This window comes from Papio anubis, chromosome 17 (genome assembly GCF_008728515.1).
Source record: "Papio anubis isolate 15944 chromosome 17, Panubis1.0, whole genome shotgun sequence".
Lineage (NCBI taxonomy): Eukaryota > Metazoa > Chordata > Mammalia > Primates > Cercopithecidae > Papio > Papio anubis.
This window is the reverse complement of record NC_044992.1, coordinates 73,114,786-73,137,617: the sequence shown is the minus strand read 5'-3', so window position 1 is coordinate 73,137,617 and position 22,832 is coordinate 73,114,786. Positions and strand designations below refer to the sequence as shown.

The following is a 22,832-nucleotide window of genomic DNA, read 5'->3' as shown; positions in this document are numbered from 1 at the left end:
GGAGGGTTAGTGTTGGCAGCCATCTCTGGTCACTTGGGACCCCAGGCGGCTTCTGTGGACTGTGAGTGGAGATGCTTGTTGGTCTCTGAGGTCAGCAGTTTGCCATGGCGGTCAAGCCTGGCACCAAGTTGGCAGCGTGACTCTTTAGACTGAAACTGATGGAAAACCAAATGTGACTTGTGGCAGCCTTTTTGGAAAGCAATATGTCAGCAGCTTCAGAGACAAACAGAAACCCTTAAGCATGACTCTTGGGAGTTTGCCCTTTAGAAGGAAAACTCCAGGGACGTCTGTCTGTGGGTGTTTTTGGGTGGTGTTGATGGTGGCAGAAACTGGCAGACTGTGCATACTCGTCAGTGTGGGAGTGGCTGAGGAGTGGTTAAGCAGCCTCACTGGGGAACGTGCAGCCATTGTCATAGCAATTAGACGCGGACCCCTTATATTTGGAGGATTTTATGAGGGGTTGTTGAAGTAGAAAAGTATGTCTCTGCTAATCTCACTTTTTTTTTTGTGATGGAGTCTCGCTCCATCGCCAGGCTGGAGTGCAGTGGTGTGATCTCAGCTCACTGTAACCTCCGCCTCCTGGGTTCAAGTGATTCTCCTGCCTCAGCCTCCCGAGTAGCTGGGACTACAGGCATGCGCCACCACGCCCAGCTAATTTTTTTGTATTTTTAATAGAGATGGGGTTTCACCATGTTGGTCAGGATGGTCTCGATCTCTTGACCTTGTGATCCATCTGCCTTGGTCTCCCAAAGTGCTGGGAGTACAGACATGAGCCACCGAGCCCGGCCAGTCCCACTTTTTAAAAGTAGTGACGGCTCCCATGTGTGTCTGTGCTTCCGTGTGAACGCCACTAAAGCAGTGGAGATACATGCAGCCAGCACATGCAGTGCTGGGGGAGGAGGGAGCCTCCCAGAGGCCAGAGGAATGGCTGAGGGAGGTGGGGGCCAAGCAGAGGGTGAGAGGTGGGAGGAGAGGCCCTGAAGCCCAGCAGGTCCATTGTGGCTGTGTGTACATGAAAAATCATTTAGGTGTATGGAGGCTTCACAGACTTTAAGGTAAAATTGTAAGAAAAATTAAATTCCAGAGACCTGCATACCGGTCTTTATAATGCCAAGAAACATAGGGGAGATGTTAGAAGAGAATTCTGGTCTTAAAATTAGAAACCTCATTATTTAGGCCTACAGGGGTGGTTGTTGGCATTTGCTTTTTGCAGATATCCGAGTTGGGCTTCCATGAAGCTCAGGTGGTAAGGGAAGGCATTGGCCTCTGTTTGTCATTTGAACAGGCATGGCGATTTGTTGTTCCTGTTTCCCTCGAGCCTTGCTGGGCCCTCATCTGAAATGGAGACGTCAGCTCCACCGGGCTTCAAGGTCTTTGGCGCTCCCAACGTGGTGGAGGACGAGATTGATCAGTACCTCAGCAAACAGGATGGGAAGATTTACCGAAGCCGAGACCCACAGCTGTGAGTGATCCATGGGGTTCTAGGGCCCCGCGTGTGGTGATCTTAACGGGTGAATGGGGTTCTAGGGTCCCACGTGTGGTGATCTTAATGGGTGAATAAAGGGAAATATTTATAACATGTCCTGTTTTAATACGTATCTGATGAAGAAATGTAAGTCTTAAGTTTTACTATCTTCAGGTTAAACTTTACTTCCAAGTTACCTTGTTAGCTTTTTATCAGTTTTTTTGTTGTTGTTGTTGTTTTTTAGCTTTTTATCAGTTTCAGTCTCAAAATATGTTCCCATAAGAAGTTTTGAAGCATTGGGTACAAAGAGACTGGAAAGGTATTGGGGGAGTTGGGGGCCTCACACCAAGTCTTTACTGTGATGTCCTCTGGAGATGCTGACTTCCGTGCAGAGTGGGACGTTAGTCAGCAGCTGCAGGGGAGGGAAGAGGGAAGGGGCAGGTAGTTGTGTGTGTGCACCCGTGTGAGGTGCGTGCTGTGTCTCTCATTTCGTAGTGGTTGGATGATTTTGACCTGCCACACTAGTGTGCGCTCTCCATCCCTGCAGCGAGCATTTCACTTGCAGAAGATGCTGTGCCTTGGAATATTCCCTCCTCACCTGGGCCTATATGAAACGTTTATGTATATATATATTTGTTTTAGATTTTTTGCAATTCCTTTTAAATAAACCAGTGAGAAGGATCTGAGTTTACACTTGGCCATGTGAAATTATCTGAGCGAAGGTTGTCTCTGCAGTGGGGTCGTTTTCAAAATGCATCACTCTGTAGATGTGACGGGGTGCTGACTTTGAGTTACTGGGATTCCAAATGCTGCATTAGCAACTTTTATGTCTTAGCTCAGAGAACCATAAATGGCGCTCGGCTGCCATTGGCATGGAGCCACTTTGTAGCCATAGCCATTAGCCGGCATGCCTTTTCCATTTGTGTTTCCTCCCAGGGGCCTGGCGCTGGCTTGCTTGCATGATCTGTTTTCATTGCTTCATTAGCAACTTTTGAGAGAGAGAGCGTGTGTGTGTGTGTGGATTCTGACCCGTCATCAGGTAGAGCCTGCCTGTTTATTAGGAAGTACAGAGACCACCTCTGTTTCGAAACACAGAGCCTGTATGCATCTAAGAATTCTGACTCCATTTAGAAAGGGATCTGATGGAGCCCCAGAGGGACTGCCACTGGCGTCTCACCACCCCACCACTGCCTTCACGTTGTGTGTGTTGTGCTCCCAAGGCTTCTGTGACTGAAAATGTCAGAAACCCATGGGACAAGTGTTTTTTTTTTTTTTTTTTTTTTTTTGTTATTTCCCAAAATGCACATGAAGTAGGTATTTTCCAAACTTGGATTATTTATGCACTGCTCTCAGGCCCTTTGCCATGTTCACGTACCAGCTTTGTTATTATTTATTTAACGCTTTTCTTTAAATGGACTTGGCCGGACACAGTTGCTCATGCCTGTAATCCCAGCACTTTGGGAGGCTGAGGCAGGTGGATCACCTGAGGTCAGGAGTTCAAGACCAGCCTGACCAATATGGTGAAACCCCATCTCTCTTTTTTTTTTTTTTTTTGAGACGGAGTCTCGCGCTGTGTCACCCAGGCTGGAGTGCAGTGGCACGATCTCGGCTCACTGCAAGCTCCGCCTCCCAGGTTCACGCCATTCTCCTGCCTCAGCCTCCGAGTAGCTGGGACTACAGGCGCCTGCCACCACGCCCGGCTAGGTTTTTGTATTTTTAGTAGAGACGGGGTTTCACCATGTTAGCCAGGATGGTCTCGATCTCCTGACCTCGTGATCCACCCGCCTCGGCCTCCCAAAGTGCTGGGATTACAGGCTTGAGCCACCGCGCCCGGCCGTGAAACCCCATCTCTACTAAAAATACAAAAATTAGCCAGGTGTGGTGCTGTGTGCCTGTAATCCCAGCTACTTGGGAGGCTGAGATAGGAGAATCACTTGAACCCAGGAGGTGGAGGTTGCAGTGAGCTGAGATTGCACCACTGCACTCCAGCCTGGGTGACAGAGTAAAACTCCGTCTCAAAAAAAAAAAAACCAAAAAACTATTTTATTTATTTTTTTGAGATGGAATTTCACTCTTGTTGTCCAGGCTGGAGTGCAGTGGCACAATCTCAGCTCATTGCAACCTTCTCCTCTCAGGTTCAAGTGATTCTCCTGCCTCAGCCTCCCTAGTAGCTGGCATTACAGGCACTTGCCACCATGCCCAGCTAGTTTTTGTATTTTCAGTAGAGACGGGGTTTCACCGTGTTGGCCAGGCTTGTCTTTAACTCCTGACCTCAGGTGATCCACCCATCTCAGCCTCCCGAAGTGTTGGGATTAGAGATATGAGCCACCACCTTTGGCCAAAAAACTACTTAAATTGACTTTGAGTTTGTTCACTTTTATCTTTGGTTTTTGTCATTTTAAGCAGTTGATCCTCATGAAGTCACAGGTTTGATGTGCGGGTCAGTTTTTTCTCATTCATATCAACATAAATAGTAAACTGCTGGGTGTGGTGCTGCACACTTGGAGTCCCAGATACTCGGGAGGCTGAGGTAGGAGTGCTTGAGCCCAGGAATTCAAGGCTGCAGTGAGCCATGATCACCACTGCACTCCAGCCTGGGCGATAGAGTGAGAGCCTGTCTTTAAACAAAACAAAACAACAATTAAAATATAAACGTTCATCCATGTGCCATCTGGAATATAACTCCATGTGGGCACGGAAACACTCTGTTAAAGTAGGACGTACGTGTGAGATGGCAGCAGCGGAACACAGACATCCTCACTGCTCTGCCTTTTTCTGCCTTGTTACTCTCCTCAGATGCCGCCACGGCCCTTTGGGGAAATGCGTGCACTGCGTCCCTCTAGAGGTGAGAGTCTCTGCGGAGTAAGTTCTGGGCCGGTGTGGGGGGCTGCGGGTAGACAGCTGTCTTAAGTGCTTTCCCTGAGTCCATGCACTTGGTTGTAGTGGTTCAAAGAACTTATCTATTTATTGCCCTGGGCCTCATATTCCCCCTAGTGCAAGCTGCACACAGGACGAGCCTTTATTTATGGGAGTGACCTTCTCGCTTGATTATGAATGGCTGAAGCATTTGTGTGGCTGTGATAAAGGGGCAGCATTTACAGCAGGCTCCCTGGACAATCCTTTTCAGATCTGACACAAAGCTGAGTCTGTCGGCTTCCGTGCTTATCATTGTTTTGATTTACTTTGCCTTGAATCTCACATCTCTTGTACTGGTTTGTCCTGGTGAGATTGAGAGTTACCATAATAATGCTGACTGGAGCTGTTAATGCTGGATTTACAGCAGGAAGGCCAACCTGATTTTCTTCATGAGGCATCTCTTGCCTCATCTTGTGGCATTTCTTTTTGCAAAATTTTCCTGAAACTCATTTGACTTAGAACGTTTTGTTTTTAATAGAGATTCATTTTAATCTTGAAAAGATAACTGGCCCACAAAGAAAAACTTGCTTCTGGCTATGTGCTGTTCACACCTGTAGTCCCAACACTTTGGGAGGCCAGGGTGAGAGGATCACTTGAACCTAGGAGTTGTTGAGCCTGGGCAACTCTTTTTTTGTATACCCTGTCTCTACAAAAAATTTAAAAAATTAGCTGGGTGTGATGGTTCACGCCTGTAGTCCCAGCTACTCGGGAAGCTGAGGCAAGAGAATCACTTGAGGCTGGGAGGTCAAGGTTGCAGTGAGCCGTGATTGTACCACTGTACTCCAGCCTGGGCAACAGCGTGAGACCCCATCTCTAAAACAATTAAATTGGCCGGACTCAGTGGCTCACGCTGTAATCCTAGCACTTTGGGAGGCCGAGGTGGTTGGATCACGAGGTCAGGAGTTCGAGACCAGCCTGGCCAATATGCTGAAACCCCGTCTCTACTAAAAATACAAAAATTAGCCAGGCGTGGTGGCGCGTGCCTATAGTCCTAGCTACTTGGGAGTCAGAGTCAGAAGAATCGCTTGAACTCAGAGGTGGAGGTTGCAGTGAGCAGAGATTGTGCCGCTGTGCCATTGTACTCCAGCCTGGGCGACAGAGTGAGACTCTGTCTCAAATAAACAAACAAAACACACAAAAACAACAATAACGAAAATCAATTAATTAAAAAAAGAAAAACTTGGTTCTGACCTAGAGTGGTAAGGGAGACCCCAGTACCTGCTTTGGCTATGGGCCTTGACTTGCCGAGGCCATGCTGCCTGGCCTCTGTGCACAACGGAGGCTCAGCGCCTGGAGCACCCAGCAGGTGTGACTGCACTTGCTTACTCTGTGTCTTGGCAGCCATTCGATGAGGACTATCTAAACCATCTCGAGCCTCCTGTGAAGCACATGTCCTTCCATGCCTACATCCGGAAGCTGACTGGAGGGGCTGACAAGTAAGCAGCTTGCTATGACCTGGTTGTGCGTAAATTCCTTTTTGTGTGTCTGGCAGTTGTTGCTTATAGCCACTGAACGTGTGAATGAGAGAAGTAAAGATGAGGGGGTACCGGCTTGAGCCACCGCGCCCGGCTATTTATTTATATTTTATGTACACATATATGTCTTGTTTTTTGTTTTTTGTTTTTTTTTGAGACGGAGTCTGGCTCTGTTGCCCAGGCTGGAGTGCAGTGGCGCAATCTTGGCTCACTGCAAGCTCTGCCTCCTGGGTTCACACCATTCTCCTGCCTTAGCCTCCCGAGTAGCTGGGACTACAGGTGCCTACCACCATGCCTAGCTAATTTTTTGTATTTTTAGTAGAGGCGGGGTTTCACTGTGTTAGCCAGGATGGTCTAGATCTCCTGACCTCGTAATCCGCCCGCCTCGACCTCCCACAGTGCTGGGATTACATACGTGAGCCACCGTGCCCGGCCCACATATATGTTTTTAAGAGATGGGGTCTCACTATGTTGCCCAGGCTGGTCTGGAACTCCTTGGCTCAAGTGATCCTCCTGCCTTGGTTTCCCCAAAGTGCTGGATTACAGGTGTGAGCCACCTCACCTGGCCAACCTGGTTCTAGAAGGGAGCAAGGCAGTGACTGTGCAGGCCGTTGGTTGTGTAGCCACAGTGCAGTGTCGGATAGAGGCTGTCCACACACACACCGCCCTGGCAAGATAGCATCTGTGATGGTGGCCTGTTGTATCTGTGGTCTGAGTTCATTCTCTGCTTTTCAGAAAAACAACTACCCTGTGATAATCTCAGCTCCCCCACTTCAGTGCCTGGCAATCCTTTCCCTAGAGCCCGGCCTCTGAGTCAGCTTGGTTTTCAGCCACAGCAGGGGCTGCAGGCACTTGTCCTCAGGGCACCAGAGTAGTTGCCCACAGGCTCAGCCAGGTCGGCACAGGTGGTAACAGTGGCCAGAGAGGGGTGAACTGAGCATTTTGATTTCTTTTAAGCCGTGGCAAGTCCTTGCCTGTACGACTTTCTCTTGTTGGCTCTCTGTACACCCTACCAGAAAGTAACAGGCGTCAGCTATTATTTTGTAATTCCTGTCAGTGCGACAAGAGGAGATGGTGGCTGAACTGAAGTCAGCAACATTTTGTGAAGGATGTCATATTCGCCTGATTGTAGCTTTTCTCTGACAACCCGCTGACATCCTAAAATGACTTTTTAAAAATGTTAGACCAGAAGAAGAAACCTACTAGAAACCCACTATTGCTTATCAGTGGGAAAAGCTATGGAACTCTCTGGACTAAGGAGTGGGTGCAGATTGATTGTAGTGAAAGAGACTTGGTCAGCCTTTTGTCAGTCTAGGTCAAGGAACACAGTCCCTAGTGGGGGCATGTTTGTGGCTGCCATTAACATGCAGATTTGGTGACGAGTCATTTCTTCCTAGATGCTATGATACCAAAAATGGCTCACCACAAAAAATGATCAGTGTGTGAGGTACTGCGTATGTTAATTAGCTTAACTTAGCCGTTCCACAGTGTGGACATGTTTCAGAACATCATTTCTTCCACTGTAAGGATATAGTTTTTATCTGAAAAACAAAACCTCACGTCCACCTTAAAGATAAAAAAATTTTTTTTTTTTGGTCAATTATGTTTCAATAAAGCTGGAGAAAAAGAAGTTCAGAGTAGGGTGCAGGACTTTCTCATTGACAATCTTCAACAGTAGTTTTTATTTTAGCCTAAAGCAGTGAAGATGCCTTAATTATATATCCTAATCAGATTTTTCACATGAATAAGAATTTTTTACAACTATCTAAGTACTGGGCTAATGTCAATGTTGCTGATAATTTAATGAAACCTGTACCAGCCTCATGTCCACTCAGTGGCACAGGTGACGTCAATAGATATCCTGCAGTATTCTTGCAAACTTTCTTGCGTGTTGGTGATAGATAGTAAAAAAACACCAGAGTTTGGTAGGAAAGTAGTTGTGTGTTTCTGTGTGGTTGAAGCATATGGGACAAGCTAGGATTCGGAATGTGCTGGAACTGCAAGCAGAGCTTCCATTAGAAACACCCTTAGCACATCTTCCCTGCTGCTGCCACGTTCTTAGCTCCTGAGATGCTGTTCAGGAAGTGTAAGGTACTTAACATGTAGCTTCCAGCCTCGTGCTCAACTTTTCACCAATGTGATGTTTAAGTAAGTTGCTTCTCTTCTACGTAGGGGGAAATTTGTTGCCCTGGAGAACATCAGCTGCAAGATTAAGTCAGGGTGCGAGGGGCACCTCCCGTGGCCGAACGGCATCTGTACTAAGTGCCAGCCGAGCGCCATCACGCTGAACAGACAGGTGAGATGTTCCCTGTCTGTCTAGATTTGTTTTCATGGCTGAGAAATGAGTATTTCCAGAAGAGCCCCTTGGAGTGGAACGCCATTAGCACCTCCATGGTGGGTTTTCAGTACTGTCTGATGGATTGAATGACCCTTTTGTGGAAGTGGTGCGCTGAATATGTCATTTTTAAGGCTTCTTGCTCTTGGAGGTATGGAGTATGAGCCCTCAGTTCTCTTTTTTGCTGGCTCATATGGAGGCAGAATGTTCCTGGTGATTATTTAAAATCCTCAGTGGTTGTGAGGAAACTGTCTCTGAAGGTTGGTAAAGGGGCACCCCTTGGACCAGCTCTGAGCACCCGTCCAGGCTGGCTTAAGGAGAGAATGTGGCTCAGGAAGGAGGGGGCATTCCGGCCTTTCTGGATGTTCTGCTCTCGTTGTCCCACCTCGTTGCCTACCTCACCTTCCTGCTGCCACTGTGCCCTTAGAGAAAACGGCTCCTTAGAGAGAATTCCGTGGCCTCCTTGACTTTTTTGGAAATCTCCTGTGTTCTCCATTCCTTTTTTCTTCTTGAAAACTACTTTATTTTGGCCGGGCATGGTGGCTCACACCTGTAATCCCAGCACTTTGGGAGGCTGAGGCGGGTGGATCACCTGAGGTCAGGAGTTCGAGACCAGCCTGGCCAATATGGTGAAATCCCATCTCTACTAAAAATACAAAAATTAACCAGGCATGGTGGCAGGTGCCTGTTGTCCCAGTTGCTAAGGAGGCTGAGGCAGGAGAATCACTTGAGCCTGGGAGGCGGAGGTTGCAGTGAGCCGAGATCACGCCATTGCACTCCAGCCTGGGTGACAGAGCGAGACTCCGTCTCAAAAAAAAAAAAAAAGAAAACTCATTTGTTTTTTGCCCTAGAGATTGTGAAAACCTGTATTTTAGGTTAAATCACAATGGAATTATTTTGAATTTATTGATAGATGAAAGCCATCTCCATCCTCCTATACCTCCCCACCCCACCCCGCCACTGTACTCTGAAGTGGTCTAAAGGGCAGAGTGTTTTTGCTTTGTTTCGTTTTTTTGTTTTTTGTTTTTGTTTTTTTGAGACAGAGTCTCACTCTGTAGCCCAGGCTGAATTGCAGTTGGTGCAGTCTCGGCTCACTGCAACCTCCGCCTCCCAGATGCAAGCAATTCTATTGCCTCAGCCTCCCGAGTAGCTGGGATTACAGGCAGAACCACCACACCTGGCTAATTTTTGTGTTTTTTGAGATGGAGTCGGCTCCTGGTCGCCCAGGCTGGAGTACTAGTGGCGGATCTCCAGCTCCTGCAAGCTCCATGCCTCCTGGGTTTCACATGCGTCTCCCTGCCTCAGCCTCCACGCTGAGAGTAGCTGGGACTACAGGTGCCGCCACACCTCCACGGCTAGTTTTGTATTTTTAGTAGAGTTTCACGCGTGTGCCAGGATGGTCTCGATTGCCTGACCTGCGTGTGATCGCCCGTCTCGGCCTCCCAAAGTGCTGGGATTACAGGCTTGAGCCGTGCCCGGCCAATTTTGTATTTTTAGTAGGGGCAGAGTTTCACTGTGTTGAATAGTCACGAGGTTTAACTCCTGGCCTCAAGGATCTGCCTGCCCTCCGGCCTCCCAAAGGGGGTATGCTGGCATTACAGGCGCAAACCACCACCCTGACTGGTTTTTTCTTTTTGGGGCCAGTCTCACTGTAATCTCCCAGGCTGGAGTGCAGTGGCGATCTCGGCTCACTGCAAGCTCCGCCCCCCGGGTTCACGCCATTCTCCCGCCTCAGCCTCCCAAGTAGCTGGGACTACAGGCGCCCGCCACCGCGCCCGGCTAGTTTTTTTTGTATTTTTAGTAGAGACGGGGTTTCACCATGTTAGCCAGGATAGTCTCGATCTCCTGACCTTGTGATCCACCCGCCTCGGCCTCCCAAAGTGCTGGGATTACAGGCTTGAGCCACCGCGCCCGGCCTGGTTTTTTTCTTTAGTAATGTTTGTTTTTATTTTTTTGAATAGAATAGCAGATTATTATTTTTTTATTTTTCTATTTTTTGAGATGGTGTCTTGCTGTTGCCTGGAGTGCAGTGGTGCCATCTTGGCTCACTGCAAGCTCCGCCTCCCAGGTTCACGCCATTATCCTGCCTCAGCCTCCCCAGTAGCTGGGACTACAGGCGCCTGCCACCACGCCTGGCTAATTTTTTGTATTTTTAGTAGAGATGGGGTTTCATTGTGTTAGTCAGGATGGTCTCGATCTCCTGACCTCGTGATCCACCCGTCTCGGCCTCCCAAAGTGCTGGGATTACAGGCTTGAGCCACCGCGCCCGGCCCAGATGATTATTTTTTAAGATACAGGGGTCTCATTCTGTTGCCCAGGCTGGACTTGAACTCCTGGGCTCAAGCGATCCTCTAGCCTCGGCCTCTTGAGTATCTGGGACCACAGACATGCACCATCACACCCTATTGGTTTGTTTGTTTTGTTTTGTTTTGTTTTTTGAGACAGAGTCTTGCTCTGTCGCCCAGGCTGGAGCGCAGTGGCCGGATCTCAGCTCACTGCAAGCTCCGCCTCCCGGGTTTACGTCATTCTCCTGCCTCAGCCTCCCGAGTAGCTGGGACTACAGGCGCCCGCCACCTCGCCCGGCTAGTTTTTTGTATTTTTTTTAGTAGAGACGGGGTTTCACCATGTTAGCCAGGATGGTCTTGATCTCCTGACCTCGTGATCCGCCCGTCTCGGCCTCCCAAAGTGCTGGGATTACAGGCTTGAGCCACCGCGCCCGGCCTATTGGTTTGTTTTTTAAAGAACTAGGTAAAATATATTTATGAATGGTTTGTGCTAGAAAAATAAGTGATTTATTTTTGATGGCATATTTTCATCAGCCCACTCTTGTTAACTCTACAGAAGTACAGGCATGTGGACAATATCATGTTTGAGAATCACACCGTCGCTGACCGCTTTCTTGACTTCTGGAGAAAGACAGGGAACCAGCATTTCGGGTACTTATATGGACGGTACACGGAGCACAAAGACATTCCTCTTGGCATCAGGGCTGAAGTGGCTGCGATTTATGAGCCACCTCAGGTAAACATGATGGGATTCAAGTTCCTGAGTTTCTGTGTTTGGAGGCCGTGGGGGACGCCCTTTCGGAGAGGCCTTGCCCTGTTCGCTCTGTTGTTTGTGCCCCCTCTGTCACACGCCGGTGCATGTGCACAACATTTTCTGAGTTACTGGAGAGTGAGAGCATGGCTCTTGAAACCTTCAGTATATTGGATAGTTACTTCAGTTACTAAGGATAAGGATATTTTCTTACACACCCGGTACATTTGCCACTATTGATCCAGTGTTTTTATCTCGTCTGCTGTCTGTGTCCAGGTATGCTCATTGCCTCCGTAGTGTCCAGGTGCTCAGTCCTCTGTGTGTTAATCTGTGTCTCTTCCGCTGTGCAGCAGTCACTGTCTTAGGGACCATGGAGAAGGCCACAGACACACCTCAGCACCAATCACCAGAGTGTCACCAGAATAACAAAACTGCCACCAAAATAGGACTGAAAACAACTTAAGATTTGTTTGGAGGAGAAAGAAGTGTCCTGAGGGTGTATCCGTAGGGTGTGTACATAGCTAGTCACTGTGCTTGGAAGGCCCTCTCAGTATGATTATGCCACCAACCAGTTACACATTATATTTCCAGTTTTTAGGAACTGGGCTGTGTGTGTATGTTTATATAAATTTTAATTTGTTTTGTAATTATGTATACTATTTATATAGTGTGTTTTACATACATTTTATTGCAAAAGTAAAAACTAAACAGATACTGAATGCTAGTTAATGATACGCATGCTGTACTATTTAGGGAGAAGTACATTTATGTCTGTAATTTACTTGAAATCCAATAGAAAAATGGATTGATGGGTGACTAGAGGGACAGATAGTGCATAGCAAATGTTCATGCTGAATCTAGTGGTGGGTATATGAGTATTCATTGTAAAATTCTTTACATTAGCTGTTATGTTAGAAATTAATAAATTATGTTAGAAATAAATAAAAATTTTTAATTTTTATTTATTTATTTTTTAGAGATGAGTCTTGCTCTGTTGCCCAGACTGGAGTGCAGTTGTGCAATCATGGCTTACTGCAGCCTTGACCTCCTGGGCTCAAGCGATCTTCCTGCCTCAGACTTCTGAGTAGCTGGGACTACAGGTGCATGCCACCATGCAAGCTAATTTTTAAATTTTTGGTAGAGTCAGGGTCTCGCTATATTGCCCAGGTTGGTGTTGATCTACTGGTCTCAAGTGATCCTCACATCTTGGCCTCCTGAAGTGTTGGGATTACAGGTATGAGCCACTGTGCCCAGCCAGAAGTATTTTTAAAAGTTGGAAAAGAAAAAAAATGTGCACATTTCCAAAGTCATATTTACAAACAAGGCTTATTCATTTCCCTTTACCCTGCTTTCCTCTAGAGGTAGCCCCTAGAATTTAAAACCTGTTTTCTTTTTGAGACAGCGTCTCACTCTGTTGCCCAGGCTGGAGTGCAGTAGTCACATCACGGCTCAGTGCAGCCTCAATTGCAGCCCTCCTGGGCTCAAGCAATCCTCCTGCCTCAGCCTCCCAAGTATCTGGGACTACAGGTGTGCACCACCACACCTGACATATATATCATATATATGTGTGTTTGTGTGTGTGTGTATATATATGTAGTGTGTGTGTGTGTGTGTATATATATATGTAGTGTGTGTGTGTGTGTGTGTGTGTGGAGTCAGATCTCGCCATGTTGCCCAGGCTGGTTTGGAACTCCTGGGCTCACACAGTCCACTCGCCTCAGCCTACCAAAATTCTGGGATTACAAGTGTGAGCCACCATGCTCAGCCTAAAATCTTTTTAGTTGGACTTCTCGAAGTTTGATTTTTTTTTTTTTTTTTTTAGTTTTGAGACAGAGTTTTACTCTGTTGCCCAGGCTGGAGTACGGTGGCGCGATCTCCACTCACTTCAGCCTCCACTTCCCGGTTCAAGTGATTCTCCTGCCTCACCCTCCTGAATAGCTGGGATTACAGGCGCTGCCACCATGCCTGGCTAATTTTTGTATTTTTAGTAGAGACGGGGTTTCACCATGTTGGTCAGGCTGGTCTCAAACTCCTGACCTCGTGATCCACCCGCCTCGGCCTCCCAAAGTGCTGGGATTACAGGCTTGAGCCACCGCGCCCGGCCAATTTTTTTTTTTTTTAAATACAGAGAGGGTCTCTGTGTTGCCCATGCTGGTCTCAAACTCCTGACCTCAAGTGATCCTACTGCCTTGGCCTCCTAAAGTACTAGAATTACCAGCATGAGCCATTGTGCCTGTTTTGTTTTGTTTTGTAAGGGATCTCCTGAGCGAGATCCTCTTTTTATTTTTTATTTTTTTCTTTATTTTTTTTGAGACGGAGTCTCGCTGTGTCTCCCAGGCTGGAGTGCAGTGGCGTGATCTCGGCTCACTGCAAGCTCCGCCTCCCGGGTTCACGCCATTCTCCCGCCTCAGCCTCCCAAGTAGCTGAGACTACAGGCGCCCGCCACCACGCCCGGCTAGTTTTTTGTATTTTTAGTAGAGACGGGGTTTCACCATGTTAGCCAGGATAGTCTCGATCTCCTGACCTCGTGATCCACCCGCCTCGGCCTCCCAAAGTGCTGGGATTACAGGCTTGAGCCACCGCGCCCGGCCCTGAGCGAGATCCTCTTATCTTTCTCTCAAGTAGCTGAGACTGTAAGTGTATGCCACTGAGCCTGGCTAGTTTTGTTTTCTTTGTATGTGTGACATTTTTGGTGTAAGCAGATACACACACATATGCATGCACACACAATCATACTATCCCCCTTCTTTGTTTCCTTGTGCATATACTATATTATGTGCACTTTTTCCACCTAACACTGTTTCCACCTAACACTGTCTTGTGGAGATCACTGGATGACTGGCTTCCTATTTAAATAACCTGACTGGGATGCCCTGCAGCTGCTGGGGTGCCCTGCAGCTGCTCTCAGAGGTTGCTGATTAGAGTCTGAAACTGCAGGTTGTGCATGGGTGATAGCTGGTGTACAGGCTTGCTAGTGGCCCCAGCACGAAATGTGTGTCTGTCTTAGCTGTATTTATATGGATTTTCAGTGACAGTTTTGGTATCTTTGCGTAACAATAGATGTAGTGTTTCATGAGGCCTCTGCCATGGTTCTTTTAAAAAGAGACACTAGATGGCAGTAGAGACCCCGCCAGTGAAGTCTCAACCCTTAGGTCACTGTGCTGTACTCAGTATGCTGCTCTTCCAAGCACAAAGTATTCAGATTCAGTTTTTTTAAGGGGTCTCTTTCATGGAGAGCTCAATGGTTCTATTAAAAGTATAATTGAGGCCAGGTGTGGTGGCTCATGCCTGTAATCCCAGCACTTTGTAGGGGCGAGGCAGATCACTTGAGGCCAGGAGTTCAAGACCAGCCTGACTGACACAGCAAAACCCCATTTCTACTAAAAATACACACACAAAAATTTGCTTATGTTGCCACATGTCATTAAACAACTCCTTTTCCTTAGATTTTTCTCTGAGTTTGTGGTTTAACCTATGTTCTGGAGGTATTAATGACCTCCATATGGGTAATACCCAGCAAACGTAAACTTCTTTGTGGTTTTGCCAGATTTTGACTAATTTGCAAGGATATGTCCAGTTACTGCAGCTCAATTTGGGATTACCTTTACCTTTCCTATTCTTATTGCTGGGGTTTCTGCATGAAATGACACCTATTAATGACCCGCAGGCTACATTTAAGTGAACATTAACGATTTTGATAAGCTTGGTCCACTCTGGGAAGTCATGTGCTGTGGCTGGTTTCATTTGCATGGGAGCCAGTCGAAGCCACAGCTCATCGACTGCCCTGTGCCAGATGGAAGGAGGTGGTGATTTTCGAATGCCTTTTCCCTTCCTTAGGGTTGGTGAGCTCATCGCTCTCTGTGGAGTTCATAGTGTCTCTCCAATTCAGTACCTTAGCTGTGACGCCAAGCGCATTGTCTCTGGGGAGCGGCACGCAGATTGTCCAGGCCTGTTTTCTGGGAATGGATGTTACCTTACAGTTTGAGTCTTGCCTAATTTAGCCAAAGCTGTTTGGAGTGAAGCTACTTATCCAAGGAAGTTTGAAAATAACTTCATTTCCTGATGAAGGAACTTTTAAAACAGGCAGGAGTATAGACCTTCCCTTAGTCCTGAGTGCTCCTGATGCAGAGCCGTGCCACACACATCAGCTGGGCCCTGCGTGCCACATGTTTTGCAGTCCTGGTAAAAGGCACAGCGCAACCTTAGAAGGAGAGAAGCCGGGAGGCGTGTCGCATGTGTTTTATCTGTGGCTGTAGTTCTCCTTTCTGACAAGGAGGGCCCCAGCACTCCTTGTGACCTGGAGCTGGAATTGGGAGGGCTTGGAGTGCTGCTTCCTGAGCCCTCTGCTCTAAGTCCGTCTTCTCCCTTTGATTCCCTGCAGATTGGTACACAGAACAGCTTGGAGCTTCTTGAGGATCCAAAAGCTGAAGTGGTCGATGAAATTGCTGCCAAACTTGGCCTGCGGAAGGTACTGAGGCATCCGGCAGCCAAGCAGGGGGAGTGGCCAGGCTCTGTTGAGCATCCAGGCCAGGGAGGGTTGGGGGAGTGGTTGGGCTGTGTGAGGGACTGGCTCTCCCCAGCTGCACAAGGTCAGGTGCAGGCACCATACGTTTTGAAACTTCACGTGTGTTTATTGGGCACCAATAACTTTTATGTTCCTCTGACTTAAACTAAAATGAGAACGTTTTCTTGAGCATAAAAAAAAAAAAAATCCCAGTGCGGATCTGGCTGTTGTATTTCAGCCTTCCAGCCACACTTGTTGAGGACTGCTTCAAGTGGGAAATAGAAGCAGGAGTCAGACCCCAGCTGCACCCCTGCTGGCTCCCCTGTGCATGTGTGTCCCTTCTGCCTGAGCCGTCCCTTCGTGTAGGTTGGAAGCCGAGGACAGTCAAGGCTGGCGTTCCGTTGACAGCGTTCATGTTCCGTGTCGTGCACTTGGAGCTTCTGCTGTTCCGTCATCAATCATCGTTTCATTTCCTGTTGATAATTTAGCTCTCTGAGCCTACAGTTCTTCCTAGTTTCATGGAACAGTTAGAAAATGAGACAAGGATTTCCTTTTTTATTCTGTTGATCTGGTTTATCTGACATCATTGATAAGGTTCCCAGGAATGATTTTTATAAATTCATGTAGAGCCATGAATTTGAACATATCTTACAAGTTTAATATTAGTAAGTATGTTTTATCCTTTATTTCCTAATCATCTCAGACTGTGAAAAATAATCTCTAGATTATTTCATCCTCTCTACAGATGAAGGGGGTGAGACTGCAAATGTGACTTAAAACCTAGTGTCAGTGAGCAGTCCATACGCAGTTTTACTCTGTTATGAAAGAAACATCCTGTTTCTAACAAGGAGTCAGCATCTTCATTTAGGGTCATATTTTGGTTCAAATTCTGGAAATTCTTTTGTTGAAAAGAGATTGGTCCAATTTTTTGGCCTAATTTGTTGTAGTCTTACAGTTCAGAATCTTGAAATTACTTAAATACTTTTCTTCAAAACATGAGTTTCTCTTTTTATTTTATTTTATTTTATTTTTAGGAGTCTTGCTCTGTCACCCAGGCTGGAGTGCAGTGGCACGATCTTGGCTCACTGCAACCTCTGCCTCCCGGGTTCAAGTGATTCTCCTGCCTCAGTCTCCTGAGTAGCTGGGATTATAGGCGCCCACCACAACGCCCAGTTAATTTTTGTTGTTTTAATAGAGATGGGGTTTCACCATGTTGGCCAGGCTGGTCTTGAACTCCCGACGTCAGGTGATCCACCCGCCTTGGTCTCCCAAAGTTCTGGGATTATAGGTGTGAGCCACCATGTCTGGCCCAAAATATGAGTTTCTAAGCCCTTATATTTCTCAGTTTGATTTTGATTCTGCTTTATTTACTGCTTAATTACATTAATCCTTTAAGTCTCATTTTCTCTGTTGCCATCACCTTGGGTTTTCATTCATTAGGGCATCTTTAAAGACAGTGAAAGTCTCCCAGTGTGCTGGTCATATCTGCTGGGGACGGATGGGAAGAGTTGTGTGTCAGGTAGTGCTGGGGAGAGTCATGGGCCACAGATCCTTCCCGAGGACAGAAGTGACAACTGCTGGGACACAAGTGCTACTCCTGCGGCCTTGCGACAGGCTTCTGGTGCAAGAATTCACAGGCAGAGGCGGGCCTGAGGATCCCACAGCACACAGGCACTGCCACACTGAACGTGCAGGGGGTGCTGGGTCACAGGTTTCAGATCCCGATACCCTCAGATGCTTCCTTCTGACCTTGAACTGGAGCTCCCAGGAGCAACTATGTGAAGTCTGCATTATATTTCCCCTTTTATCTTAAGTGCCTTTCTCTAGGAATCCTTTTTCTTAGCTTGTTGGGAAAGACCTACTCTGTGAAATGTTTATTTGCTTGCCTGTTGTCTGTCTTCCTCTTGGGAGTTTAAGTGCCTTTTTCAACCACCTTCTGTTGGTCTCACTCACTGCTGTGTCTGTTGCATCCATATGGTGCTGGGCAGAGTTGGGGCTGAAGAAACTCATCTTTAACCCAGCAGCACCAGAGGGAGGGTGGCCAGTTTCTACTGAACAGAGATGGAGATCCCTGGGTGTGGCCTGGCATCTTACTTGAGGAACCCATTGATGTAGATTAACCTGGCTCACAAAAAGGAGCTTCTGACTGAGAACATTCTTTTTGAGCTCTCTGGGCAAAAGCCAGAAAACATTCATCATCTATCTTTTTTTGAGACGGAGTCTCGCTCTGTCGCCCAGGCTGGAGTGCAGTGGCCGGATCTCAGCTCACTGCAAGCTCCGCCTCCCGGGTTTACGTCATTCTCCTGCCTCAGCCTCCCGAGTAGCTGGGACTACAGGCACCCACCACCTCGCCCGGCTAGTTTTTTTGTTTTTTTTTAGTAGAGACGGGGTTTCACCATGTTAGCCAGGATGGTCTTGATCTCCTGACCTCGTGATCCGCCCGTCTCGGCCTCCCAGAGTGCTGGGATTAGAGGCTTGAGCCACCGCGCCCGGCCTATCTTTTTTTTTTTTTTAAGATGGAGTCTCACTCTGTCACCCAGGCTGGAGTGCAGTGACGCAATCTCGGCTCACTGCAAGCCCCACCTCCTAGGCTCACGCCATTCTCCTGCCTCAGCCTCCTGAGTAGCTGGGACTACAGGCACCTGCCATCTCGGCCAGCTAATTTTTTTGTATTTTTAGTAGAGATGGGGTTCACCGTGTTAGCCAGGATGGTCTTGATCTCCTGACCTCGTGACCTCGTGATCCGTCCTCTTGACCTCCTGAAGTACTGGGATTATAGGCGTGAGCCACCGCGCCCGGCCATGCCCAGCTAATTTTTTTTTTTTTTTTTTTTGAGACAGAGTTTCGCTCTTGTTGTCCAGGCTGGAGTGCAATGGTACAATCTCGGCTCACCGCAGCCTCTGCCTCCCGGATTCAAGTGATTCTCCTGCCTCAGCCTCCTGAGTAGCTGGGATTACAGGCATGTGCCACCACCCTGGCTAATTTTGTATTTTTAGTAGAGACGGGGTTTCACCATGTTGGTCAGGCTGGTCTCGAACTCTGACTCAGGTGATCCACCCGCTTCCTCATCTCCCAAAGTGCTGGGGCATTTACAGGCATGAGCCACACTCCCCACTTCTGGTGTGGCTATGACGGGGTTTCACCATGCTGGCCAGGGTGAATCTCGACTTCTTTTTTTTTTTTTTTTTTTTGAGACGGAGTCTGCCTGTCAGCCTAGACTGGGAGTGTGCAGTGGCCGACCCGCCACTGCAAGCTCCACCTCCCGGCTTACGCCATTTTCCTGCCTCAGCCTCCTCCTCGGGAAGCTGGGACTACAGGCTTCACCTCGCCTCGCTAGTTTTTTTGTATTTTTTTTTTTTTTTTGAGACGGAGTCTTGCTCTGTCAGCCCAGGCTGGAGTGCAGTGGCCGGATCTCAGCTCACTGCAAGCTCCGGGCCTCCGGTTCACGCCATTCTCCTGCCTCAGCCTCCCAAGTAGCTGGACTACAGGCGCCCAGCCACCTCAGCCTGCTGCTTTTGTATTTTAATAGAGACGTGGGTTTCACCCTGCTAGTCAGGATGGTCTCGACCTCTGACCTCGATCCTACTGCCCCAGCCTCCCAAAGTGCTGGGATTATGGCTTGAGACACCGCGCCCGGCCAGTTTTTTGTATTTTTTAGTAGAGACGGGGTTTCACCGTGTTAGCCAGGATGGTCTCGATCTCCTGACCTCGTGATCCGCCCGTCTCGGCCTCCCAAAGTGCTAGGATTACAGGCTTGAGCCACCGCGCCCGGCCAAGGTCTCCATCTCTTGACCTCATGATTCTCCTGCCTCAGCTTCCCAAAGTGCTGGGATTACAGGCGTAGTCACCACACCCAACCATTCATCATCTATCTTAAAGAGATGTTTAAAAGATACTTTCCTTTTTATTAAGGTTGGCTGGATATTTACAGACCTCGTCTCAGAAGATACCCGAAAGGGTACAGTCCGCTACAGTCGAAATAAGGTGAGGTGGAGATAGGAATGTGCATGTGGCCCTGTGGCTTGGTTACAGATGGCACTGGCCTGCATTCTCAGGGTCTCTTTGCACCGCTGGTTCTAGCTTTCAGGCCCCATTATTATTATTATTATTATTATTTTTTTTTTTTTGAGACGGAGTCTCGCTCTGTTGCCCAGGCTGGAGTACAGTGGTGCAATCTCAGCTCACTGCAAGCTCCACCTCCCGGGTTCATGCCATTCTCCTGCCTCAGCCTCCCGAGAAGCTGGGACTATAGGCACCCACCACCATGCCTGGCTAATTTTTTTGTATTTTTAGTGAAGACAGGGTTTCACCGTGTTAGCCAGGATGGTCTTGATCTTGACCTTGTGATCTGCCTGCCTCGGCCTCCCAGAGTGCTGGGATTACAGGCGTGAGCCACTGCACCCAGCCCTCAGGCCCCATTATTTTTCAAGAAGGTCTTCTTGATCAATGAAGGCCGGATATCCTGGTCTTATAGAGCTAAACCCATCTTACCTTTACAAAACAGTGACTTTCAGGGCTCAGCCCATGGCGGGTGGTTTGCATAGTGCTTCTGGCCTTCGTAGTCGTGGGTGGTTTTAGATGAGGAATTGGTAATGGTTAGGAATTATAGATAGTTGCTTCAAAGTGGTTTTGAGTTTTATCGTTTGGTTCTTTTTTATTTTGTTGAGACAGTCTTGCTCTGTCGTACAGGTTGGAGTGTAGTGGCACAGTCTCGGCTCACTACAGCTTCCTCCTGGGTTCAGGTGTGCGCCACCATATCCAGATAATTTTTTTATTTTTAATAGAGACCAGGTTTTGCTGTGTTGGCCAGGCTGGTCTCGAACTCTTGTCCTCAAGTGGGCCTTCCACCTTCACCTCTCAAAGTGCTGGAATTAGAGGTGTGAGCCACTGCGCCTGACTTAGTTCTCATTTTTTAATGAAGAAATAGAAACATTTGGCATGATGGTGTAAAATTGATAGGCTGCTTCTCTTGTCTTAGGACACCTATTTCCTAAGTTCAGAAGAGTGCATCACTGCAGGAGACTTCCAGAACAAGCATCCCAACATGTGCCGGCTCTCTCCCGATGGACATTTTGGATCCAAGTTTGTTACTGCAGTGGCTACAGGTATAACAGGGACAGTTGTAATGTAAATATTACCACCTCGTTAATATATTTTGTTCCTCTTTTTGGTAGCCTTTTATCCTTAACTTAGTTATAGTGGACTTTCTTACTGGGCTTGTGGGATGTAAATTCCTCCTTTCTTTTTATGGTAAAAATTCTGAACTTAACAGCATAAAACTATAAACACAAACCCCAAAACTCACAACAGAATCAGGACCTCCACAGAGTTCTCCTCTAGGCCAGTGCTGTCCTTAAAAGTCCACTATTTTGGCCGGGCGTGGTGCCTCACACCTGTAATCCCAGCACTTTGGGAGGCCAAGATGCGTGGATCGCTTGAGGTCCAGGAGTCCTGAGACCAGCCTGGCCAGCAGAGTGAAACACCATCTCTATTATAAATACAAAAATTAGCTGGGTGTGGTGGTGGGCACCTGTAATCCCAGCTACTCAAGGAACTGAGGCAGGAGAATCGCTTGAACCAAGCAGGCGGAGATTGCAGTGAACTGAGTTTGTGCCGGTGCACTCTAGCCTGGGTGACAGAGCGAGACTCAAAAAAAGAAAAGAAAAGAAAAAAAATATATATATATGTATATATGTGTATGTATATATGGACAAGGATGTTCCCCTGGGCAACAGAGTGAAACTCCATCTCAAAAAGGAAAAAGCGGGTTTTTTTTTTTTTTTTTTGACAGTCTCACTCTGTCATTTAGGCTGGAGTGCAGTGGTGCAATCTCAGATCACTGCAACGTCCGCCTCCTGGGTTCAAGCGATTTTCGTGCCCCAGCCTACAGCTGGAATTGTAAGTGCACATCACCACACCCAGCTAATTTTTGTATTTTTAGTAGAGACAGGGTTTTGCCTTGTTGACCAGGCTGATCTTGAACTCCTGGCCTCAGGTGTTCTCCCTTGTTGGCCTCTCAGAGTGCTGGGATTACAATATCTGTAATCGTAGCATTTTGGGAGGTTGAGCCAGGAGGATCCCTTGAGACTGGGAGTTTGAGATCAGCCTGGGCAACATGGCAAGACCCCATCTCTACAAAAAATAAATAAATAAAACATATTTTAAAAAAAGAAAGAAAGAAAAGTGTTCCAGCTGACTGCAGAAGTTTTTGCACTTTGCTGCGTATTCTTGAGCTTGCCAGGTTTTTGTGTCTTTTTGTTTGTTTGTTTTTTTGAGACAGGTTCTTGCTCTGTCACCCAGGCTGGAGAGCTGGAGCGCAGTGGTGTAGTCACAGCTCACTGGTGTGACTCCTGGACTCATGTGATCCGCCCCCATCAGCCTTCCGTGTAGTTGGGACTACATGTGTGCGCCACCATGCCCGGCTAATTTTTAAAAATTTTTTTTTTTTTTTTTCCCCAGAGACAGAGTCTCTCTCTGTTGCCAGGCTGGAGTGCAGTGGTGCAATCTCAATTCACTGCAAGCTCCGCCTCCTGGGTTCACGCCATTCTCCTGCCCCAGCCTCCTAAGTAGCTGGGACTACAGGTGCCCGCCAGCACACCTAGATAATTTTTTGTATTTTTAGTAGAGACAGGGTTTCACCATGTTAACCAGGATGGTCTCAATCTCCTGACTCGTGATCCGCCCACCTCAGCCTCCCAGAGTGCTGGGATTACAGGCGTGAGCCACCATGCCTCGCCTAATTTTTAAATTTTTAACAGAAACGAAGTCTTGCTGTGTTGCCTAGCCTGCAGTTAGTTCCTTGATGTAAGGTGCATTTAGATGGATTTTCGAAATGAATATACTTTTTGAATAGTGATAGGCATCTTTCACATGTTAATTATTTTAATAATTAATACATGTTAACTATTTCACATGTGAATTAGTTGAGTCAGATTTATTTTCCTAAATTGTTGCTTGGGTTGAGCGCTTAAGGGAAGGGTTGGGAATTTGGGCTAGGATTGAAGGAGGGTCTGGGAATTCTGCGTTACAGAACCCGTTAGTGAGGGCACCCTGGGGAGGGATGCTTTCATGGTGGGAGACTCAGGGCAGCTGGAGAGCAGC

The 22,832-nt window shown here is 47.5% G+C and overlaps 1 protein-coding gene across 3 annotated transcripts in view; it reads left to right on the top strand.

Annotated features, from left to right (window-relative positions):
* Positions 1-22,832, top strand: part of NPLOC4 (NPL4 homolog, ubiquitin recognition factor) — an 85,758-nt gene that overhangs the window by 21,828 nt on the left and 41,098 nt on the right. For 2 of the 3 annotated variants that reach the window (XM_003913560.4, XM_009191463.4), the window contains exons 4-11: positions 1,286-1,462; positions 4,262-4,310; positions 5,723-5,817; positions 8,029-8,152; positions 11,033-11,212; positions 15,609-15,695; positions 19,644-19,715; positions 20,710-20,836. In XM_003913560.4, the coding sequence (XP_003913609.2) occupies positions 1,286-1,462; positions 4,262-4,310; positions 5,723-5,817; positions 8,029-8,152; positions 11,033-11,212; positions 15,609-15,695; positions 19,644-19,715; positions 20,710-20,836 (911 nt within the window). The remainder of the gene's footprint in view (positions 1-1,285; positions 1,463-4,261; positions 4,311-5,722; positions 5,818-8,028; positions 8,153-11,032; positions 11,213-15,608; positions 15,696-19,643; positions 19,716-20,709; positions 20,837-22,832) is intronic. The other variant, XM_031657870.1, reaches the window with a different exon arrangement.